The sequence below is a fragment of the Acinonyx jubatus genome, chromosome A1, assembly GCF_027475565.1.
Source record: "Acinonyx jubatus isolate Ajub_Pintada_27869175 chromosome A1, VMU_Ajub_asm_v1.0, whole genome shotgun sequence".
In the NCBI taxonomy this organism is placed as follows: Eukaryota; Metazoa; Chordata; class Mammalia; order Carnivora; family Felidae; genus Acinonyx; species Acinonyx jubatus.
Window position 1 is genome coordinate 80,858,750 of NC_069380.1, and position 23,543 is coordinate 80,882,292.

At 57.5% G+C, this 23,543-nt stretch overlaps 1 protein-coding gene across 3 annotated transcripts; it reads right to left on the reverse strand.

Moving 5' to 3' along the window:
• Positions 1-152: 152 nt before the first annotated feature.
• Positions 153-22,986, reverse strand: LOC106986719 (inactive ADP-ribosyltransferase ARH2). 3 transcript variants are annotated; one of them, XM_027065272.2, is made up of 8 exons: positions 22,364-22,810; positions 16,147-16,311; positions 11,485-11,610; positions 10,182-10,322; positions 7,381-7,508; positions 6,092-6,224; positions 5,239-5,392; positions 1,490-1,508 (listed from the first exon to the last, which is right to left on the reverse strand). In XM_027065272.2, the coding sequence occupies exons 1-8, from the start codon at positions 22,575-22,577 to the stop codon at positions 1,505-1,507; spliced, it is 1,065 nt and encodes a 354-aa protein (XP_026921073.1). In that variant the 5' UTR covers positions 22,578-22,810; the 3' UTR covers positions 1,490-1,504. The 3 variants fall into 3 exon arrangements, with proteins under 3 accessions (XP_026921071.2, XP_026921073.1, XP_026921072.1); XM_027065270.2 differs by lacking the exon at positions 5,239-5,392 and having other exon boundaries at positions 153-1,508; positions 22,364-22,986; XM_027065271.2 differs by lacking the exon at positions 1,490-1,508 and having other exon boundaries at positions 4,690-5,392; positions 22,364-22,801.
• Between the last annotated feature and the right edge of the window lie 557 nt (positions 22,987-23,543).

Below are 23,543 nucleotides of genomic sequence, written 5' to 3' on the forward strand. Positions count from 1 at the left end.
CGCCCCACCCCCCCGGCAGGGCTGCGACCAGCTTCCTGCTTCCACTGCCACCTAAGAACGGTTTTCAATCCCAGAGATCCAAGACATACAGGCTCATATGCAGGGGATTAGCCAGGACCACACAGTCCTTTTTCAGGCAAGCCCTGCCTTGCCAAGGTGGCCTCACCTCCAGCCGGACGTGTGCAAGATTTAGGAGAATGCCCCCGGCAACAGACGCAGAAGTGTGACTGCATGGGCAACAGCCTCCATGAACACAATACCTCTCCTCTGCTCAGCCTGCTTCCGGCCATCTCTGCTCTCCTGCCCTCTACCCCAGAGAAATGCTGAGCTCTGTTTGCAGGATGCTTTTGTGGTGCATGTTCACGACACAGCTGAGCTGGGCTCCCGCCCTCCCTGCAGGGACACGCCACCTGGTGCCCAGGCCATGAGCACTGGCCATAGATTGGTTCCCAGCTCATTCCTACCCCAGGGCCTTTGCACAAGCTGTTCCCTCTGCTTTGCACAGTCTGCCCTCCTGAGGTCACTATGCAAGCTCACGACCCACCGTGCCCCAGTGTACCGCCTGGGGTCTCCATCCCTCCAGCAGTCGTCACTGCCTGAGACTCCAGTGCAGTTTCAAGCACACTCATTTGTCTGCCTGCACGTGGGCAGGACACCCATCTGTTCTGCACCCCCCTGGGGCTTGCAGCGAGGTCTGGCAGGGCCCCTGCCATTCGAGGCTCTGGCTCACCCTGCCGTTGTTGCCGGGGGTGAGGGATGCAGGCCTGTGCACCTCGAGTGTCACCTGGCAGCTCAGCTCCCGGCTGTGCTCTGTCCCAGCTGCACACTGAGCCTTCCCACCTGCGACAGCTGCACTCCTGATGAGCTCCTATGCATCCTTCACGACCCATTTCAGGTGCCCTCCTCAGTGCAGGCTTTCCCAGTGGCCTGACTGTGCTGCCCCCACTGGTCCTGTGGATGCCCCTCTTTCACTCGAGGGGTACCTGCATGGCCCTCTGCGCCCCAGAAGTCACTGAATTGGAATGGCCAGTGGTGTGAACTCTCCCACGGGCCTGGGCATGTGCTCTTGTGGAGGCAAGGTCTCTCACTGGGGCCTTCGATGACTGCCTGACCCTGGACTTGCAGGCAGGCCCAGCACATCCTTCTTTGGCCCCACACACCTGGCCTGAAATAGCATGTGGATGGACGGTCCCCGCGCTGCAGCGAGGACAGTTGTGGCTGAAACAGCATGTGGATGGATGGTCTCCGTGCTGCAGCGAGGACAGTTGTGGGAGCACTAAACACCAGCAGTTTGCTCCTCAAAGCCAAGCGTGTTTCCATCTTGTCAGTGTTTTCCAAAGGCAGTCTGGGGTCTGGGCTGCTGCCCCTGCCTGTGGGTGCGGGCGGACGTCCCTGAGCCCATCCCTGGGCAGGACCAGAACACCTCTCTCCAGGGCCAGTGTAAACATCGCGGCCAAAATAAACTCTCCTGACGGTTCCGTTGGCACCTCTGGCGACCGAGAGGTCACCTGGAAATACAAGGACACTGGAGGGTCAGCATGCAGGACAGTCCCCTGGCTGAGACCCTCCACCCCACCTGACCTCAAAAGGCCGGCAGCGGCTGGTCCCTTGGGGCTCCCAGGGTGCCTGCCTGGCCCTCACCGTCGACTTTATCAGCAGGCACTGGTCTGCCCTGGGCTGACCTGTGCCCCCTCTGTGTTCGTCAGCGTGTCCTGGGGCAGCAAGGGGACGTCCCTAGGGCCCCGTGTCCTCTTCTGAGACATGGGGTCTCCTGGCGCAGTTGGGAAGACAGCCTGGTCCCCTGGCAGCCACCCCTCCCTACCCCTCCCATACTTCTCGTTGCGGTGCTCAGAGGCTTATACCGAGTGCAGAGCCCCCATGGCAGCCAGGTCTGTGAGCCACGTCCCAGGTCCCCTGTTCCTCTGTGACCTGCACTCACCCTTTCCTGCCCCTTGGAGAGTGAGCCTGGGGCCTGACCCCTCCTGCTGCCCCTACAGAGGCACTCCCTGTGGGCACTTGGTGGCCACCTCACCCAGCAGGCCACTTCTGCTGCCCGGAGCCTGCAGTCCGGCTGACTCAGGTGCTGGGGCTGACGCAGGCAGGCAGGCGCCCCTCCCCTCATGCCAGGGCACAGCCACGCTGGGAGCATCTGTGCTCTGTCCTCACTGAGAGACACTGGGCCCATGTGGCCCAATATTAATGGCAGCGATTGGCCCAGTTGGTGCAGCTGGGTGAGAGAGATCTTTGGGCTATATTGTGGCTTTTTGCCTATTTTAACATTCTTGAAAACAAGCTATCAGAATGGGGCAGGATGGACGCAGGGCCAAGAGCCCACAGGTGGGCTCCGGGCCCTGAAGGCACCAGTGCCCACAGGCCTGGAGGTCTCCCTGGTGTCTGTGTCCCCATGACCTCCTCGGAAATAAGGGGTGTTTCCAGTTCCCTCTGTGGACACCTGTTTCCTGTGCTGTCTGGTCCAGGTGCCTGTGGGCCCAGGGCTGGGGGCAAGTCTGGCTGAACTGGGGAGGCTGGCGGGTGGCTCACAAGCAGGAGCTGGGCCGTCAGGCAGGCTGGGTTCGAATTCTCCATTCACAAGGGGCTCTGACCGCCCTTGCACAATGGGCCGGGATAGCACCAGGCACTGCCTCTCTGACCTGGGGGACCCCCCAAGTGGTGGGGCTGAGGCCCATGTGCACCCGTGGGTGGCCCTTTGGCCCCTCCGAGTGGACCCTTCTGATCTCATCTCCCCAGCTGTCAGAGGGGCTCCAGTGTCTGCCAGACACACTGCCACCTGCCTTCCAGATACGGAAACATGGGGAACAACGATTCAAGATCTAAACACAAAACTTCTTCACCAAAGAGCCTGGGGACAGGAATTAATCAAGTGAGCCTGAAGTCTGGAAACTTGTGAGCAGAACAGAGGACCTGCTCCACCACTGGAGCTTTGGGTGCCTGTCTCCATGGCCTCTGTCCCCTTGGGTGCCCCTGCCTGTGGGTGCGGGCGGACAGGTGTCCTTGTGGGCACCTGTCCCCACGGGTGCCTGTCTCCGTGGGCGTCTGTCCTTATGGATGCCTGTCCCCGCGCCCATGGGTACCTATCCCTGTGGGTGCCTGTCCCATGGCCTCTGTCCCCTTGGGTGCCTGTCCCCGTGGGCACCTGTCCCCACGGGTGCCTGTCTCCATGGGCATCTGTCCTTATGGACGCCTGTCCTTGCACCCATGGGTGCCTATCCCTGTGGGTGCCTATCCCTGTGGGTGTCTGTCCCCATGGCCTCCGTCCCCTTGGGTGCCCGTTCCCACAGGTGCCTGTCCCTGTGGATGCCTGTCCCTGTCCCCATGGACACCTGTCCCCTCAGGCACCTGTCCCTGTGGATGCCTGTCCCTGCCCCCCATGGGTGCCTATCCCTGTGGGTGCCTGTCCCCATGGCCTCTGTCCCCTTGGGTGTCTGTTCCCGTGGATGCCTGTCCCTGTCTCGTGGGCACCTGTCCCCTCAGGCACCTGTCCCTGTGGATGCCTGTCCCCGTCCCCCATGGGTGCCTGTCTCAGTGGGTACGGGGGCTGCCAGAGTGCAAACCCTTCCCTAGCGATGGGGGCTGCTGTCTCAAGCCCGTGGCCTCTGACCCCAGGTCTCCAGGTGCCGCTCCAGCCAGGATGCCATCTACACGAGGACCCACACCTGCAGCGGATGTGCTGAGTCGGGAGCAGTCACTTCAGAAGTGGGAACCACTGAGTCACATGTGTTAGGGCTCACGAGCAGGTAGAATATCGCCAGCAGCTGGGAAGGGCGTGTGCGTGTACAGCGCCGAGCGCACCGTGCAGACCCCCGCTTGTACAGCTTCCAGGGGCGCTCGAGGGGCCCGGGGGGCACGACCCTGGCTGAGCACCGGGGCCTCTTGCTCTGCACCCACCAGCACACGTGGCAACAAGTCTCTAAGGCCGTGTGCGTGTTTCCTTTACAATAAGCATGAAATCACAGATGCGTTCACCTCGTCACTTGTCACGGTTCTGTTTCTGTCAGTGCTTGTGTTTCTCTACAGCAGGACAGTGAGGTGGAAACAGTCCAGTGCTTCCTGTGACTGTTTATGTTTTATAATCCACCAGTAAGCAGACCCATTTCCTGATTCTCCAGGATGGATTCCTCCTAACGGAGACCAAGGAGCCCTCTTGGGGCCCGGCCGTGGCCCTGGCCTGGGACAGCACCCACCTACTTCTGCGGGGCCTGGGCTCCTGCGGGAGTGGGCTGGTCCACGCCCCCACCCCCCAGCCGGGGCCGCCCTGTGTCTGGCTCTTCCCGCTGAAAAGCACCAGCAGCAGCAAAGGTTAGTTGTTATTCAGGAAGGCCTCCTTGTGAGCCGCCCACTGGAGGCCTTCGTGCAGACCTGAGAAGCGAGGGAGTGAGCCCGGGGGCTCCGGGGGCCACCGGCCTGCTCAGAGGCAGCCTTCCGTGGAAACAGCGCTGCCGCCGCGGGGCCGGCCCCAGCCTAGCCGCCAAAGCGCCGTGTTAAACACGAAATACCAACTGCTCTTTTATTCACACCAGATGCTCCTTGGAAAGGACCGTGTCCAAGGTTATTTTTAACCAGAGCATGCTCTCTTACCCAAGACTCACAGACAGAGACGGCCCCGAGCCCTCAGCAGCGAGTCTGGGGGGCTCCCCTGCCCCCGGGACCTGGCTCAGACCACACAGAAGATGCGGGTGTCACACAAGAGCCCTTTATTTCCTGGTTTTCTGTCACTTGTTCCAGAAGGGTTTGGTTTTAAAGATCTAGTGTGATTAAAAACCGTTGGCCATGCGGCGAAGTGCCGTGCTCTCTCTCGCTGCTTCACAAGGCCCGGTGCCGGCGGCCCTGCCCTCGAGGCGGTGGCCGGGTCACGCGTCCGAGCACAGCTGTCGTGGTTAGTTGTGTGGGCGTGAGTGAGCGAGCAGCATTAGTTTTGCACAGAGTGAAGCACGCTGATTGTCCCGGAGACTGTTTGTGCCACTGTGTGTGGAGGCTTGTGGGTAGCAGACCCCGCAAGAGGCTCTGGGTCTGGGTTAGGGAAGGACAAACATTCTCGAAGGACAAACAGGGCATTTCGTTCGGCAGTTAGGGCTCTGAAATCAGGAGGAAAGAGTTAAGAGTGTGATTATGGCCGATCAGGCGTGTCGCACGCTCAGGAGGGCCGTGGCCAGCACGTGGACCCCGGGGCGCCCAGAGCTGGACGCGGCTCCCTGAAGGGACATGGCGGGAGAGCTTTACTTCTCCTGAGTGGACAGGCGGTAAAGGGCTTCGCCCAGGCGTGCCAGCTCCTCCTTGTGCTCCAGGTCCTGGTACAGGCCCGTGGGAACCGCGTCCAGGCCGTGCAGCAGCCCGAACAGGCAGCCCGCGATAGTCCCTGTGGCCCCGCTCTCGCCTGGAACGGAAACACAGGTCCTCAGGGGCCCCGGGACCTTGTGCTGCCGGAGCCTGTGGGTCTTTCCTGCGCACTGTCACCCCCAGACCCTCTTGCCAGGGGCCCATCTCAGGGACCTCTCTGGGCAGCTCCCTCCCTCCTCGCACAGCCGGATGCACGTGAGCGTGTGCCGATGCCCGTGCTGTCCTGGGGCCTGGGCGCTCAGGGACCTCGTCTGTGGGGTGGTGCTGGCGTCTCTACCGCCTCAGCACCAGGAACTGAGGGGCTCCGATGTCCACGGATACTCCGTGCCCAGCACGGGGTGACGTCTGCCTGGGGTCCCCTTATTTTACATCTGCGGGGGACAGTGGGCACCAGGAGGGAGCAATCCTGCCCGGCCCTGGGACAGTCCCGGCCACCACCCGAGGGCTCGAACCTGGGGCCAGCGATCCGAAGTGCTGAAGAGCTCTCTTTGGCTACAGAGTCCGTGGGACTGTGCACGGCCCGTACCAGCAGGACCCAGTGGCCTCGAAGGAGAGGGGGCCCACACCCTGCTCCCCGGATGCCATTTCTCTCAACCTCAGGCTGGCACAGCCACCAGAGGCAGCACCACGCCCAGAGAAGGACCCACATCCTGGGGGGTCAGAATCCGGACATCCTGGGCAGGTGCTTCGGGGTGGGAAGGGGGTGCTGGTCGCACATCAAAGAAAGCAATCTCACCTCCATGACACATGGCCCGCTGGCAGAGCTCTGTCCAGTTGTCCCCAGCTCCTAAGAGAGCGTCGTAGGCAATCATGGGGGCATCATGGCCCCGCCGGCCCCCTCGGCCTTCAGAGCTCCATTTCCGGTAAGCCTAGAACAAAGAGCCAGGGGTCAGGGCATATGTGGCCACAGGAAAACCAGTGCTGCTTTGCACTGGAGCCCGTGCTCCCGGAGTTCACCTGTGTTGAAGGCACTGCCCCAGGGCTGGGGGTGATGGTGCGCAGGAAAGACCCACTTCTTGAGGCTCCTGTGGATGCAGACACTCCATAGAGAAAACCCGAGCCCATGTTAGGGTAGCCAAAAAGTCTGTGGGAGAGTCAGCACCTAGCAAGGGACTGAGAGCCAGTGCTGAGACTGTTAGGACACACGCCCCTGGTCTGTGCAGGGCACGGGGCGAGTGGGCGCCAAGGCTGGCTGGCGGTGCAGAATGACACCCTGCAGGTGCGCCACGAGCAGAAAGCCTGTGAGGTAGACGCTGGAAGGTCACCCCCCTGTGCCTTAGCAGCAGACTCAGCGTTGGTTTGGGGACAGCGGCACCTCCCTGTTAAGGATCACATGCCTGGGCCTTCCAGCACCAAAGGGAGGCGAGGGAGATACGTGGAGGTACACAGAGGGGCTGTGGGAAGCACCTGAGGAGGAAGGGTGGGCCCCTGCTCTCCCCCTGCACCTTCCCGACACCTGGAATGCAGACGTGCTGGCTGGAGCCAGAGCAGCCAGCGTGGATTACAAGCTGTGCACTCAGAATGGCAGAGCGGCCACACAGACGTGTCCTCGGCTCTCACTGCAAGCGACTTCCAGCTCAGCTCTGGGCTCCGGGGACATAAGCAAATAAGTTTCTAACATGGCTAAGCCACAGCGACTCGGGGTTTTCTCTTGTGCTACCAAACCCGATGCCAACAACGTCAGTCAGCAATCCCAACATGAGCAATGACAGTGGTGTGCACGTGTGCACGACCTTACTCATCGGATACAACTTCATGCCCCGGTGCCTAGGAAACAACGAAGTGAAACCGAGTGTCTTCTAGCAATGCCGTGCTTATAATGAGGTAATAAAACATGAAGTACTCTGTTTCACACATGCTTCCTCCAGGAAGTCTTCCAGGCCCCCTGCTGCTGCCGGGGGAGCCCCCAGCCCAGGCTCTAGAGGTGGCAGAAACAGCCCAGCTGCAGCGGCTTCTCGGTGGGGACCCCGGGCAGCAGGACCCTGCCAGCTGCTGTCCCCACCACTTGGGCACAGCAAGACTTACCTTTTCTCTCTCCTCCGCGTCGTAGCGGTCAGGGAAGGTGGCTTTACTTCCCGTATCTTCGCTGATTTTTCTCTCCTCCAAGTAAAACTGCCATTTTGCCTCAAAGTAAAACCAGTGCTCCTGGTATTCTAAACACAAACAACAGGGTGGGCTGCACACGAGGGCCACCAGCCGGGGCGCGGGGACGGCGGGGCAGGGGCAGAGGCAGGAGACGGGGGCCGAGCCTGGTGAGGGGGCAGAGGACGGAGGCCGCTTTGGAACAAGAGTGAGGAAGCTGGGAGTGGGGGACAAAGCAACCAAGAAACTTGCTTTGCTGACTTAACAGGGACTATGGTCCTTAGAAGAGCATATTGTCTTGAAAGCTCTGACCCTGTATCTTCTCACCGAAGCGACACAGCCTGCAAAGGGGGGCGGAGGGTGTCTCCTTCTCGCTGCCTGTCGCCTGGCGTGCCAGCCCCAGAGGAAGGACTTGCCCACGTCACGTGGGGTCTGAGCGGCAGCTCCTCGGACACAGATGTAGGAACGTGCTCTGCCCTCCGAGAACCCGGGAGGCACCAGCGCCTGCTCAGCCCTCCCGCTGTGGCGGCCTCCTTGCCAGCCTGGTCCTGAAGGGGGCCCGGTGTGCCCGTGGGAAAGCCCAGTTCAGGAGGTCTGCTCGTGGGCAGGAGCAGAGGACAGAGCTCCAGGGGACCAGCCGATGGCTGCAGGCAGGCCCCAGACAGGCCCTGGGACAAGGCTCCCGGTCCTGAGGGAACCACAGGCCCTTGGAAATGCTGGCCCGACTGTGCTTCACAAAACTAAAAGCAGAGCCTACCTAAGGTTGAGGCAAGATGACAGAAAGTGAGGGAAGCAGCGGGCAGGGACAGGGCTCTGCCAGTGCACCGTGGCCTGTCTCCCAAGCAGGTGGGCCACCAACATTGGAACGAGACGTCCAAGGGTGAAGACAGGGAACTAATTTGCCAGTTGTCCTTACTGCCGATGGACATTGTCACCACTAAGCAGAAGGCCCTGCAGGAATAGAACACTGCTTTCTCTGGACGATTTGGGTTTCTGTTAAAAAGGGCATGTGCGCCTGGGTGGCTCAGTTGGTTAAGTGTCCGACTTCAGCTCAGGTCACGATCTCGCGGTCCGTGAGTTCGAGCTCCGCATTGGGTTCTGGGCTGATGGCTCAGAGCCTGGAGCCTGCTTTCGATTCGTGTCTCCCTCTCTCTCTGTCCCTCCCCCGTTCATGCTCTGTCTCTCTGTGTCTCAAAAATAAATAAACATTAAAAAAAAAATTAAAAGAAAAAAAGGGCATGTGTCTGGGGAAGCTGGGTGGCTCAGTCGGTTGAGCGTCTGACTCTTGATTTCAGCTCAGGTCATGATCTCGGGGTTTGTGAGTTCGAGCCCCGTGTCAGGCTCTGCACTGACAGTGTGGATCCTGCTTGGGATTCTCTTTCTGTCTCTCTTTTCCCCTCCCCTGCTCTGCCTCTTTCAAAATAAATAAACTTTAAAAGAATTGGCATGTGTCATAGGTCATAAAACTCCAGGTTAAACACATTTAAAGTTAAACAGAAAAAAATAAAGTCTCCAATTTTCTGACCAATGCCTGTCCTCCCCGTCCTGTCCAAGGAGCATCCCCGACTCCGCGTAAGCACAATCACTGCATGGCCCACAGCAGCTGTGCGTCCCCATCTCTCCCGCGGGAGGAGGTGACCCTCACAACCCAGTGACCGCAGGCAGCCCCAACCCCTCCAGAGCCCTGAGGCAGGAGTGACTTAAACCAGTCGAAAATACGGCCAGTGTGGCGCTATGTTCTATAATTAAGTTTATAGAGGGACATGTAAGCTCACTGTGGGCACAAGGCTCTCCGCTTCTCATGGGAGCCGGGCCCTGTGGATAAGAGTTTCCCAGCGCTATCTCCTTCTAAAGTTGTTCTAGAAGCTTCTTGAGAGGCACTTAGAATGAGTCCCTGCTTGTCAGATGGTGACAGGAAAGTGATTCACTGATTGGTTCCCCGTCTCAAGACCACAGCCTCGGGCTGCCCAGAAAGCCCACGGCCCCATTACCTCACTCACACGGCCCCATTACCTCACTCACACTCGTCTCCCTCTGCCTGTGACAAATGGCTTTACTCCAGACATGCCCCTGGGCTGTCCCTCCTAGGGGTGAAAGAACCTTCTGGAGCGTAGCTGCCTGAGGAGGAAGCCACGGGTCTCCCAGTCCCCCACCTGCCTCTCGCATTTGTCCGCTCCGGGCCGTGTGGGGGAGGAGCCTGCTGAGAAGCCACTGCTCACCTGGCCGCCAGCAACATCAAAGTCCCCTAGGACCTCTGCCGGACCAGCTGATGGACACCTCGCCGGTGGCCAAAGAGGGTGCGAGCCGCTTGATGGGTTTGGGATAACCAGGAACAGACAGACGTTCCTGGACGCAGATGTCCCCAGGGGGCACAGACCCCTGTGTGGCCTTCATGGCAGCTGGCCACAGTGGGGAGCAGTGCAGACCCCGTGTGTCTGGGGAATGGACGACCAAGGACCACCCGGAACAGCGACCTGGCTGCTGTCAGAGAGCAGGAGGGTGGGGTCCCTGCAGAGGCCAGGGCGGGGGAGCAGCACTGGCATTGCGCCGGGTCTCCTGGCCAGGAGGCCCTCTGCCGGGGACGCCTTGGGCCTGCTTTGTGGGTCAGCCTGCTCACATGGGGATGCTCTAGGTTTCACCACGGGACCAACAGACCTCCAGCTCTCTGGGAATCGGGTCTAAGTGAATGACACCAGCCTTTCTGCTGTCAGCTCGGGCGTGATGGGAAGAGAGGTCGGGCTCACCTGCCAGGTGCCGGATGGTCTTCTTACAATACTCCTCTGCCAGTGGGACCGTCTGCATCATGTCTCTGCCCCACTGCTCCAGTGGCTTTCCTTGCGCAGCGTAAGACGCAAACAGAGCCGTGCACAGGGACCCGAGGAAGCCTGCAGGGCACAACAAGGGCATGTGGGTGCCAGATGTACCCTTGGCAGGTGCAGGGTCCTGGGCTGGTGCTTCCCGGGCTCTGCCTTCTGTTTCCTGCACACAGGCACATCACACCCCCCTAGCAAGGCTTGTTGTGGGGACAGACGGCTCTTTTTTTTTTTTTTTTTTTTAAGCAGGCTTCATGCCCAGTGCAGAGCCCAGCACGGGGCTTGAACTCACGACCCTGGGATCATGACCTGAGCTGACATCAAGAGACGGACATGCAGCCAACTGAGCCCCCAGGTGCCCCGGGACAGATGGTTCTAAGCACAGGGGAGCGACCACCAGGCCAGCCTGAGGCACACAACCACACAAAGACCACGTCCACCCAGGAAGAGGCACGGCCATCTCGAGAGATGCTCTCAGTGGCTTCTGGCCACTGTAAGGCATCAATACAGGTGGAGTGAGTGTCCAGTTCTCAAACCCAGTGTCAAACGAGGGTGTCCCGGGGGGGGGGGGTGGCACGGCATGGCCCTTGCAACCTCAGGGCCACGCCAGTAACAGTGGACACTGAAAGTGGCCTTGAAAGAGGGGAGCAGCTGTGAGAGAGCAGCTGGCAGCCTCTGGACTTGGGCTGGGGAGGGCGTGCGCCTGCCTTCCACCTACAGGAGTAAGACGTTCAAGCGATTCTTCTTATTTAAAATTAGAAGCTGACTGCCCTTCTAAGTCATGACTCTGAGTCAGGTGCTGGGGCCCCCGCCTGCCCTCCCTGTGTGAGGGACATACGGACACTCTCTCCTCATGCACGGCCATCCTGTTACGGGGGGGGGGGGGGGGGGAAGAGAGGCATGACGATTAGGTGTTCCAGCTCACACAGTCTGGCTCAGGCCCCCGCCGGGCACGGCACTGGGCGGCAAGCAGTGCCCAACACGTGTGATAGAAATTCGGGTTCCCATGGCTTTGCTTGGAGAGCTGGTGCTTTGCCTTTATTCTGACATGCCTGGCACCGAAACCAGGGAGAGTCTTTCCAAGCTCATCCCCAATCCTGCTTTTAGGGCAAAAACAGCATTTAAGCAGAACCGAAGACTGAAAAGCCCAAGTCCGACAACAAGTAAGGCAATGGAACAGCGGGTAGGATTTCCGCACAACCGCTGGGCGCGGGCGCCGCTGGCATGGCCTCACCTGTGGGGTGGTTGTGCGTCATCCTGCCGCACTCGATGCTCACTTCCACAAGGGTCTCCAGGCGCTCCGGCTTCCAGTACCGCATGCCGATGCACATGGCTTTGGTGGCAGCTCCAAACCCTGAGCCTGCAGGGAGCAGAGAACAGCGATCTAATGTTCACAAATGTCCTGAAAATGTACACAATGTCGTGCAGTCCCACGTTTATCGCAGCATCATTTAAATGAGTGAAAAACGAGCAGGCGACCCAGATGCCTGACAAAGGAAAACAGATCAAACAAACTGCAAAGCACCCGCACTGGAAAGTTAGTTAGGCACTAACACAGAATTCTCGACGGCCGTGCGCTGCTGCTGGGAAAGCAGACGAGGTGTCTGTAATTGCACGTGCTCTCTTTTTAGAAACCGTTTCGTGGAGTTATAAGGGACACGTGATCAACTGCACACATTCCAGGCGTGCAAGGCGGTGAGCGTGAACACACGGTGCGTGCACGAAGCCCTGAGCAGAGATGGTGAGCGTATCCAGCAGTCACTCCGAACGTCTTCTTGTGCCTCCCGGCCTCCCAGCGGCCACTGGCCTGACTCTGCAGGCCAGTTTGCCATTTCCCAGAGTTTTATGTAAGTGGAATCATGCGGCATAGAGTCGTTTTTACCTGGCTGCCTTCACTCAGGGTAACCCTCTTGACACTCCTCCGTGTTGGTGCAGCAAGACTGCTGTGTGGAGGGGCCACCGCCGGTCTGGCCACTGACCCGCTGCTGCACACTTGGGTTGTTTCCGGCCGGAGGCTATCACAGACGACTCCATGGACACTCATGACCAAGTCCTTGTTTGGACATATGCTTTCTTGGGCAGACACCTCAGAGTGGATCACTTCGCTCACGTTTAAGGAGCTGCTGAACTGGCTTTCAAAGTGGTCATCACGTTCTACGTCCCACTGGCGGGCCCTCTGTGTCCCGGGTGGCACTTCACGGTCCGCCTTTCAAATTCAGCCCATGCAGCGCTGTGTCTCGTTGGGGCTTCATTTTCCCAGTGACGGATGGTGTTGAGCAGGTGGCCACAGGCATCTTCCTTGGGGGATTGTTTGTTTAAATATTTCTCTCGTGTTTGTACTGGTTGTTAGCTTTCTTTTAAGAGTTCTTTACACATTCGGGGTACTTATCAGATGTGTACTTTGCAAATATTTTCTCCCACTCTGTAATTCACCGTTTTATTCTTCTTAACGGCCTCCTGGAGAGCAGAGCGGGTTTGGGGAGTGTGTGTTCGCTCGGCTCCCTGGAGAGCTGTGTACCCTCGGTATGTCTCTTCTTCAAAGGTGTGGTAGGGTCCCCAGGGAGGCCATCTGAACCTGGGCTTTCCTTTGTGTCTTGCTGTTTAGATGCTCTCCTTCCTCTGGAGCGACCTTTGGTAGTTTCCGTCCTGCAAGGAATTTGTCCATTTTATCTAAGTTGTGATATCTATTAGAACAAAATTTTTAATATATTCCCTTATTTTCTGTAGAATCTGCGGGAGGTTGCCCGTCTGCTGCTGGTGCTGGTACTTTCTGCTCCTTTGTCCTGATCAGTCTTGCTTCAGCTTCATCAATTTCTTTATCTTCTCAAAGAATCAGCTCTTGGTTTTGTTAATTTTCTCTACTGTTTTCCTGTTTTCTGTGGGATTGACTTCCACTCTGACCTTCATTACTTCCTGTCTTTTGTTTCCCTTGGGTTTAATTTGCCCTTTGTTTTCTAGTTTCCTTAAAAAACATTTTTTTTTTAATGTTTACTTATATTTGAGAGAGAGACACAGAGTGTGAGCAGGAGAGAGGCAGAGAGAGAGGGAGACACAGAGTGTGAGCAGGGGAGAGGCAGAGAGAGAGGGAGACACAAAATCCAAAGCAGGCTACAGGCTCTGAGCTGTCAGCACAGAGCCTGACGTGGGGCTCGAACTCACGGGGTGTGAGATCATGACCTGAGCTGAAGTCGGACGCTTAACCGACTGAGCCACCCAGGCACCCCCAGTTTTCTAGTTTTTTTTTTAATTTATTTTTTTTAATGTTTTTATTTATTTTTGAGACAGAGAGAGACAGAGCATGAGCAGGGGAGGGGCAGAGAGAGACGGAGATACAGAATCCGAAGCTGGCTCCAGGCTTTGAGCTGTTAGCACAGAGCCCGACACGGGGCTCGAACTCACGGAGTGTGAGATCATGACCTGAGCTGAAGTTGGACGCTTAACCGACTGAGTCACCCAGGCACCCCCAGTTTTCTAGTTTTTTAATGTGAATATTGAGACCTTAATATGGAAATCTCTGCCCACAACTCTGGGTTTGTCAGTTTCTCTTGCTGTTCTACTGGTTTTAGCTTCACATATTGTGAAGGCTTGTTGTCAGTACAGGAATGTTTGGGTTTGGTACGTCTTCCTGATGAATGGATGCATGTGTCATGATGAAATTGCCTTCTTTTCCCCTGGCAACATTCTTTGCTTCAAAACATACTTTTTGTGATGTTAATGGAGCCACGCTGGCTTTCTTCTGACTGGGGTTGGCATGGTGAACCTCTTCTCTCCCTAACCTACCTGTGCCTTCATATGTAAAGTGCACATCCTGTGAACAACCTAGAGTTGGGACTCGTTTCTTTATCCCATTGGAGTCCCTGCCATCTATTTGGAGTCTTTAGACCATTTACATTTGATGTGATCAGGGTCAAGTCTTTTGTCCTGTTATTTGTCCCCTTTTCTGCCCATTTTGGGTTCAATGTTATCCAACAGTGAGGGCAGCTGCCCATCCCATGTGAAGATTTCCACCGTGTGGAAGTTGGAAGGTGGAGGATGGCGCCCACCACCATGAGAAGGAGCCCTCAGACCCTCAGACCTCGGCAGCTGCAACTTCTCCCGTCTGGAATTGCCCGGCGGGGGGTGGGGTGGGGGGGCACATAACACAGGGACGCAACACGGGGTAGCACTTCCTTCCAGGAAACAAAGCCTCGCAGGGAGACCTGCGTTGGTAGCTTGCTCTGGTCTCCCATGGCAGTGGCCCCTCCTGCAGCTGAGGTGGGGCAGGGATGCTGCACACACCCCCTCGTGCTGCAGGGGAAACGAGAGCCTACAGCTCTCCTTGTGGGGTGGCTCCCCCTGCGGGGTTGGCTAGGGTCGTGTGGTGCTCATGCTTAAGCACTACAGGGAAGGTCACTGCATGCCTAGAAGACAGGGACGGTTTCTCCTGATGAGGGGGAAGAATCCAAGGCCAAGGGACAGCCTCGCACCTGGTCTCCCCCCGACGGGATGACGCAGCCTGGGGCACTGCTTCCCCAGCAAATATTTCTAAATGATTCCACTTCTCTTTTCTTCGCTTATTAGTTATAACTGTTTTGTTGTATTAGTGGTTGCTCTGGGGTTTTGAGTGTCTGCCTGGGACTTATACTTACCACAGCCCACCTCACACCGCCACCCTTCCCAACCGGCCTCCATAAGGTAGTGTCAGACACCTGCTCATAGCATTTTATAAACCCGCAGTACCTCATCATTTTCAAGTCAATTATCTTTCAAAGAGATTTCAATAGGAAGTTAAAAATTATTCTGTATTTACCCACATAGTTAGGATTTCCATCCAAGTTCTTTGCACAGACCCGGATTTCTGTTCCATGTTGGTTTCTTGCTGCCTGAGGGACTGGCTTCCGTTAGCCCTTCTCCATGTGGCTCTCCGGGTGACAAATCCTTTAGCTTTTGTTTGCCTGGAAAGGCTATTTGGCCACTGTTTCTCTAAGAAACTTTTTTGGAGGCAGCACTCCAGGGCGAAGTAGTTTTTCTTCTGTGCCTCAGTGACACTGCCCACGAGCTCTCCGTGCATCACTTCTGACAAGAGCACCCTCCTCACTTTGGCAGTCAGCAACAGAACGCACGTCTCTCTCCTGATTGTTAGTTTTGAGCAATCTGACTGCCAGCTGCCATACTGTAGTTTTCTCCGCGTTTCTTGTGCTTGGAAGTTCCTGACTTTCTTGGATCTGTGGGTTTACAGTTTCATCACATTTGGAGAGATGTGGGCCACTATTTCTTCAAATCTTTTTTTGTTCCCCTGCACGCTGTCAGGGAGCCTGTTACAGGCATGTTAGGATGCAGTAGTCGTCCACGGCTCTTTTCATGATTTTGGATTCTTTTCTCTACATGTGTCCCATTCTGGATTGTTCCTATTGTCGTGCCTTCAAACCCATTAAATTTTCTTCTGAAATGTGCAATGTGCTGTTAATCTCAGCCAACGCATTGAGAAACTCAGGGATCTATCCTCGGTATAAACTCAGGTTGGGGGGTGTCCATCCTCCTTATAAACCCTGGGGGGGGTGTCAATCCTCAGTATAAACCCAGACAGGGGGTCCTGGACCTCCAGGTCAGAGACTCTGGCTACGTAAATACATCAGCACATCAAAGCATCCTGGAGATAGACATTTATGCTAGTTGTGTAAGTTTTCCTGATTATTTGGCAAAAAATAGCCACTTAGAGGGAAAGCAGTTGAATATATTCCTTAAAACGAATCCCAGATTGGTGTCACACCATCAGGGAGGCCGGTGTCCTCTACGTGGAAGCCCCGGCAAGTCCCTCTGTGTCACGCAGACCTGCAGGTTAGTGGGGTGACACGTGGGTTAGTGTCCAGGCCACGCTCCAGCATGCACTTTACAGGGAAAAGACAGCACCCCTGACCCTTCTCATTGAAAGGCGTGTGCCAGGCGAGGAGATAGTTATCCGGCTTCAGCTGTGAGCAGCCTTCCAGGGTAGCTGGGTCAGCCCAATGTTCTGGAAGCTTCTCAAGGACTTCCACGTAGCGCCTCACCATCTCTCGGTAAAGGTCATCCAGGCACCAGTAGTCTGGGGAGGAAAAGGCAGGGTTAGACTGAGAAGGCAAGAGGGCTACTTGGTCAGCCCCCAACCCAGCAGGGACAACAGAGATGCAGACGGTGGAGGAGAGGGGGCTCACAATCCCCCACAGTCTCATGGAGTCCCCCACAGGCTCCCACAGTTTCCCAGAGTCCCCCACAGGCTCCCACAGTCCCCCACATTATCCCACAGGCTCCCACAGGCCCCCATAGTCCCCCACAGTCTCCCAGAGTCCCCCACTGTCTCTCAGAGTCTCCCACAGGCTCTCACAGTCCCCCACAGGCTCCCACAGTCCCCCACCGTCTCCCAGAGTCCCCCACAGGCTCCCACAGTCTCCCACAGGCTCCCACAGTCTCCCAGAGTCCCCCACAGGCTCCCACAGCCCCTCATAGTCCCCCACAGTCTCTCAGAGTCTCCCACAGGCTCCCAGAGTCTCCCACAGACTCCCACAGCCCCTCACAGTCCCCCACAGTCTCCCAGAGTCCCCCACAGGCTCCCAGAGTCTCTCACAGGCTCCCAGAGTCCCCCACAGGCTCCCACAGCCCCTCACAGTCCCCCACATTCTCCCAGAGTCTCCCAGAGTTCTCCACAGGCTCCCACAGCCCCTCACAGGCTCTCGGAGTCTCCCACAGTCTCCCAGAGTCCCTCACAGTCTCTCAGAGTCCCCCACATTATCCCACAGCCCCCCACAGTCCCCCACATTATCCCACAGGCTCCCATAGTCCCCCACAGGCTCCCAGAGTCCCCCACCATCTCCCAGAGTCCCACACAGGCTCCTACAGTCCCCCACAGGCTGCCACAGTCCCCCAGAGTCCCCCACAGGCTCCTACAGTCCCCCACAGGCTCCTACAGTCCCCATAGGCTCTCACAGTCCCCCACAGGCTCCCACAGTCCCCCACAGGCTCCCAGAGTTTCCCACAGTCCCCCACAGTCTCCAAGAGTCTCCCACAGTCCCCCACAGGATCCCACAGTCCCCCATAGACTCCCAGAGTCCCCCACAGGCTCCCAAAGTCCCCCACATTATCCCAGAGTCTCCCACAGTCTCCCAGCGTCCCCCACAGGCTGCCACAGTCCCCCATAGTCTCCCACAGTCCCCCACAGTCCCCCATAGTCTCCCACAGGCTCCCACAGTCCCCTACAGTCTCCTACAGGCTCCCATAGTCCCCTACAATCTCACAGAGTCCCCCACAGTCTGCCACAGTCTCCCACAGCCCCCCAAAGTCTCCCATAGTCTCCCAGAGTCCCCTGTAGGCTCCCAGAGTTCCCCACAGGCTCCCACAGTCCCCCACAGTCCGCCACAGGCTCTCACAGTCCCCCACAGTCTCCCAGGTCCCCCACAGTCTTACAGAGTCCCCCAAAGTCCCCACATTCCCCCACAGTCTCCCACGGTCCCCCCATTGTCTCACAGAGTCCCCCACAGTCTCCCAGGTCCCCCACAGCCCCCCCAAATCCTGGCTCCTAGACCAGTGCAGAGTGCATACAATTCACTCTAGATTTTATTCAGAAGTCAGACATTAATTAGAGTTGGTGTATGTGCCTCATACTCTGGTTGCACAGGACAATCTAGAAAAACCCACAACCCTCATTCCCTGCTAAAGGTTCTGTCCATGTGACGACAAGCTGGCCTGAAATCTGCCTGGTCCTCGGGCTACTGGAGACCCACGCCTCCACGCGGCTGAGCCCCTCCCATTTCCACCCCCTCTGTCGCTCCTGGAAACCCCTTGCGCTGCCCCACCAGGCACTGATTGGTCCAAACCACACTGTGTGTGACAGCGTTTGGGGACAAGCATGTCTCAAACCCCTTGAGGATCACAGGCATGGAGGGCAGAGGAGCTGACGCACTGGCCACCTGTAGTCTGGGGTGCCGCCCCCCGATACCGTCAGGCTCTTATCTGTCACGGTGGGTTTTACAGGGAAGGCTCCAGGGGTTAGGTTACGCAACTTGCCCAAGGCCGGAGATGGTAAACAGAGTCCGATGGCAGGCCTGAGCATTTCTATCATTAAAGTAATGCACAGCAAGAGCTAGAGGACACCTAACTCCAAATTTGGGGTCCAATTGGCCTCGTTCCATCAGAGAGCAGGGCTGGTGGTGACAGGGTCACTGTGCCAGGCCAGCTGGGCAGATACTGGGCGTTTCCAGTGTGCCTTTTTTGTTTTAGTGAGAGCGCATGAGCAGGGCAGACAGAGAGGAAGACACAGATCTGAAACAGACTCCATGATCAGCGCAGAGGCCAACACAGGGCTCAAAACCAAGACCCTGAGATCATGACCTGAGCTGAAATCAGTCTACCAACTGAACCACCCAGGCGCCCCACGATGTGACTCTTAACAGCCACCAACAGACTAATTCTGTACCCAATCTGCATTTCAGGCCTCAGGAGCTGGGACTGCCCCTGACTGCTTGGGGCACATACCCCAACTCTGGGGGCTCTGGAGGAGGGGAGGAGGCCGGGAGGGGGCAGGGAGACCCCCTCTCAGGCCGCTGGAGCTATGAGCAGGCAGTAGAGGGGTCTTCTCATTAGGCGCCCAGGGTCGGGGTCCCACTGTGGAGGTGAGGGAGGTGCATTTGCCAAGTCTCTCCATCATCTGGGATGAGGGCCTCCGTCCCTGCAGCCGTTAGGGCAGGTGGGCCCTCATGCCCTGGAGGGTGGACTTGGTCCTCAGTCCTTCTGTCCCTGCTTCTATGCCCCGCATGGTTGGGTTCTGAGCAGAGGCAGAGAGTGCGCGGCCAGACCCGAGCGCAGGAGGCATGGGCTCTGCGAGGTGCGGGGCCCGTGAGCCACTGGGATCCACTCAGCCCTGGGGCGCCAGCAGCACCCGTTACAAAACCTTCTTGACTCAGTCCACGGTTAGTGAGCCTGGCCTTTCCAGACCCTCTCAAATAATTCATTTTATTCTGGAATCACATCCTTCTAAAGGGGGAAAAAACTCCTTAAAAACAAAATGTCAACATTCTTCTGTGGGTGTCCAGTTCGAATTTAAACGAGAAGCAGACTTTGCAAAGCTGCAGGGGCCAAGGAGCCTCTTGCCAAGGTTTCTCTGCTTGAAGACACGGCTCGTCAGCTCATTCTTCTCTGCCCTCACCACCCAGTCTCCTAAGAGACAGATCTGCTCACGAAAACCCTGTGTGTCTCCCAACCAATGTCACCATAAAGAAACGGCAGCATAGCAAGATCGAGTAGCTTTGTAGTAAAAAGTCAACTTTCCAAAATGCTGTTACCACCAGCAAGCCAGTGATGGAGGAAGAGGGAGAGGTGAGTCTGGACAGGCCTGGTCTGCTCAAGCGTGGGCTGGGCCCTGCACTCCCCTGTGGGTTATGGACCGCGGCATCTGCCACCGCCCCGATGGGCTAATGCCCCCCTCCCTCCAGTGCCGCCGCAGAGACAGGCTACACCGCCTGGTCCTCGGAGCAGGACATTTAGAAAGACAGACATTAACTATTGTGCCATGAGCCACCTTCCCTTAATAATTTATTAAGTGCAGGGGTGCCTGGGGCGGGGAGGCTTGGTCGATCTCAGCTCCTGATCTCAGCTCAGGTCCCGATCTCACAGTTTGTGGGTTCAGGCCCCGCGTCTGGCTCTGCGTCGACAGTGTGGAACTTGCTTGGGATTCTCTCTCTCCCTCTACCCCTCCCCCACTCGCACTCGCTCTGTCTCTCTCTCAAAATGAATCAAGAAACTTAAAAAAATAATTTACTAAGTGCCCATGCCGCCCCACTTGATCTCACTTAACCCTATGATGAAGGCGTCATCATCCTTAAGTACAGTGCAGGAGGGAAAGCAAGGTCAGCCGTTTTCGGGCCAGTGAGCCGTGGAGAACCAGGACTGCCAGGCTCTGGGGCCCCTGTGGCTGAGCCCCCTTCTCATCCTCGGGTGACGGGCACAGGGCCACACATGCAAGGGAGCCTCTGGTAGGTGTGCCCAGCGAGCTCATTGGGCAAGCTGCACAAACTGGATTGTCCCCCGCCCTGTGTGGTATTGGACACTGCTTCCTAAGCCAGTATCTGATCTCATTCCCAAAAGTAGGACATCCAACAGGCTGTCCCTGTCCTCGCATCACACTCACACTAGCACAACTGCATAGCCACATGGTTGGTCGGCCTACGGCACCCAATAACGGGACTTCCTTGGAAATGCCACGCCACAGTTTCACTTGGAGAAAGTCTACCTGTCCTTGGAAAGCGTGTTGGAGAACCACCGTCCACTGGGACCCCCGAAATAGTTGTGTGGTCAGCGACTGCGGGTGGCTGGGGCAGGGCTTAAGAACTTACATGTTGGAACACAGTTATCTGGGTTCCAGTCCCTGCTCAGACTCTCGCTTGGCTATGTGGCATTGGACAAGTTACTTAACCTCTATGTGTGTCTGTTCCTTTGTCTGTAAAACTGTAATAATGGTGTCAGCTGTCAGGGTATGCAAGGGCCAGGGGATGGTACACGTAGATTCAGAACAGCGCTTGGCCCCTGAGTGGCGCCACATCAGGGCTGTAACCATCACCATTAATGCAGCTCAGAGGCCCCTTCTCTAGGCTACAATTTGCTATTTAGAGAAAAAAACTGGGCTGTTTGACAGCTAAATTTAAATAAAATTTCAACTTGTATTTTTAGTGACTTGAAAAACTATGCCTGCTTGTGCTTCTGGAGGCTAAAGTTAGGGACATCTTCATGAACGTCCCCTTGTGGATTGCGGACCAGAGGGTGCTGTGTACCAGCACCCCACTTCCCACAGCCAGAGGCGCAGGGTCCCCTCCTTGGAAACAATGCCCCAAACACTCTCCGTGCTCCCATGTGAGGTGCTCCCACAGGCAGTGCCCCCCATATGCACATTTCGCACTGGGGTAGATGATGTCCTATGTCTGTCAGGAGGGCTCAATCTAATCTCAGAGAGCATGACACGGTCAGGACTGCGTGACCCTGCTGGCGTCTGTCCTGGGCGCCTACACAGGCAGACACAGGCCGTGGATCCTGCCATTCACAAAAGAGACGAGGGCAAGGAGAGGACACGTGGATGGCATCAGACACACGTGGAAGGAGCGGGTGTGAGAGTGAAGGCCCGTTGCACGCAGCTTCGGGAAGCCAGCAGGTTCTGCGTCCAGAGACAGGCCCTCGTGGGGGCGGCATCGCTGCTCTGGCTGCCAGGATGCGATTTCACACTGCTGGGTCTGCCTGGGAGCCCGGGAAACTGGGGATATTTGGACTCAAAGACACTTCGCCGCCTCACGCGCTGGGCGCTATCTTATCTGTGTCCTCACCCTCGCCAGAGCTATTTTGGAACGGGCTGTGGCGAGGACAGCATTCCTGCGGAATGAGCACAGAGCTAAGCTGAGAGAGCCCACGGCCGACTCGGACGGGCACAAGGGCCCAGACACGAGGCCTCGTCTACCCAGCCGTGGCCCCAGACTTTCATTTGGCAACGGCACACTAAAAACACCTACAGGTTTTCAGAGAGCGTGTACCTTGTAGGAAAGCTGTGCTACACGTATGTACACCCACGGCTTCTCTGAGAATCAGCTGGCATGTGAAGGATGGTCCTAGAAGCCCCCCGCCCCCACCCAGCCAATGCCACAGCATCGTCTCAAGACACATTCGTGTGTACACACACATCTGAATCCTACTTTGGTAGATGGCATTCTGCCTGAGCTCATTGGGATTTAGAAGTAATCCTCAAACAATATTATCTTAATGGATCCAAATTTCAAAGGGCTTATTATTTTAAGTTCTTTTGAAATAAAATCAGACGTCTTAATATCTGCAGTGAAAAGTTGAACCCTCACCCCAAACCACCAAGAGCAGATTTAACTGGTTTTAACCCTAGAGACACCAGGCTCAGCCTAGCAGACGTTTTACAAACACAAATGAAGAGTCACTATTCAGAGTAAAATAACCCAGACAGACCTTGAGAAGCGCCGTCTGGCCAGGGAGGGGACGCTGGTGGGTGTGAAACCCCCTTCCTGCGGAGGCATGGGGGACAGGGCTGGGGGCTCACCCGCGGTGCGGGGCTCTGGGGACCAGGAGGGGGGGTAAGAGGGGCAGGGTGGCCGGCTTACCTGTGGTCAGGGCCGCGGCCGTCGTCAGGTGCATGATGGTGTTGTCACTCACCGGCCACCTCTCCCGGGAGGGCACCAGCTGGTCCTGGCCCCCGCTCGCCCGCGGCTCCTCCTGGACCTTCCTTCCGGAAGCGCTGCTGTCCTTGCGGGCGTTTCTGTGCCCGAGAGCGTCCCCCACCGCCCCCAGCAGCATGGCAGCCTTGAACTTCTCCATCTCCGGGTAGCGCCCAGCCCCTGGGCCCCGCGGAGCCGCCCTCCGTGCGCCCCGCGGACTCCGCGCCGACCCTGGCTGCTGGCAGGAGCTCCCCGAGCCGGGCGCGCCCGTGTCTCCGCAGGCGGCGCCCTCCCCTCCGCCCCCCTGTGCCCCGCCAGGAGCCACGTGGACGGCGACACCGGCTCCTCACCCGGGGAGCCCGCGGCCTGAGTCAGCGTCCGCAACAGCTGCGGACGCCTCCCCGCGGGGCGGCGACCTCTAAGCCTGAGCCCTTGGCTGTTCTGGAAGGCGCGCGCCTTTCTACCGCTCCTGCGCGGGTTCCAAGGCGCTCCGCCTGGCGGGGAGGGGGCGGGGAACCCTCGCTTCAGACGAGCGCACAGCATGGTGGTCCCGGGGTCCCCTGGTCTCGTCTGCCGTGCCCCCACCCACACCCAGGCCGCGCTCCTGCACCCTCTGCCCCGACAGCTCTTTTTCTCGTTTCAAGTCGACAGAATCGTAGCCTGTGACGCCTTCCCATCTAGCTTCCCTCACTCAGCATAGCGTGCAGTTTCACCCATTACGTGCACGGTTTTAGTTTTGGGGAAACTATTTGATGCCTGAATGTGTTTGGTAGAGAACTCAGAAAATGCACGGTGCACGGGAGAGAAGCCCCTCTAGCCTCAAGGAGGCGTGTCACGGACCCCTCTCACCTTGCTGTGCTCTCCCGTGGCCGGGCTCCAGATGGCAGCCGTATTCAGACCCCCCCCCCCGCCCCCCCCCCCCCCCCCCCCCCCCCCCCCGGCCTCGTTTCCGCATTTGGATCCGGATCCCGGAGAGGACGCTGAGGGGTAGGAGGAGGAGGCTAGGATGCGTGTGAATGTGCAAACTGGGCTCTGGGTTTGGAATCGGGAGTTAGGAAACTGTCCCCCTCGTGGGCCTCGCTGCCCCCTTGGCCCCTGGGACCTGGTCACTCACCAGACCAGAGTG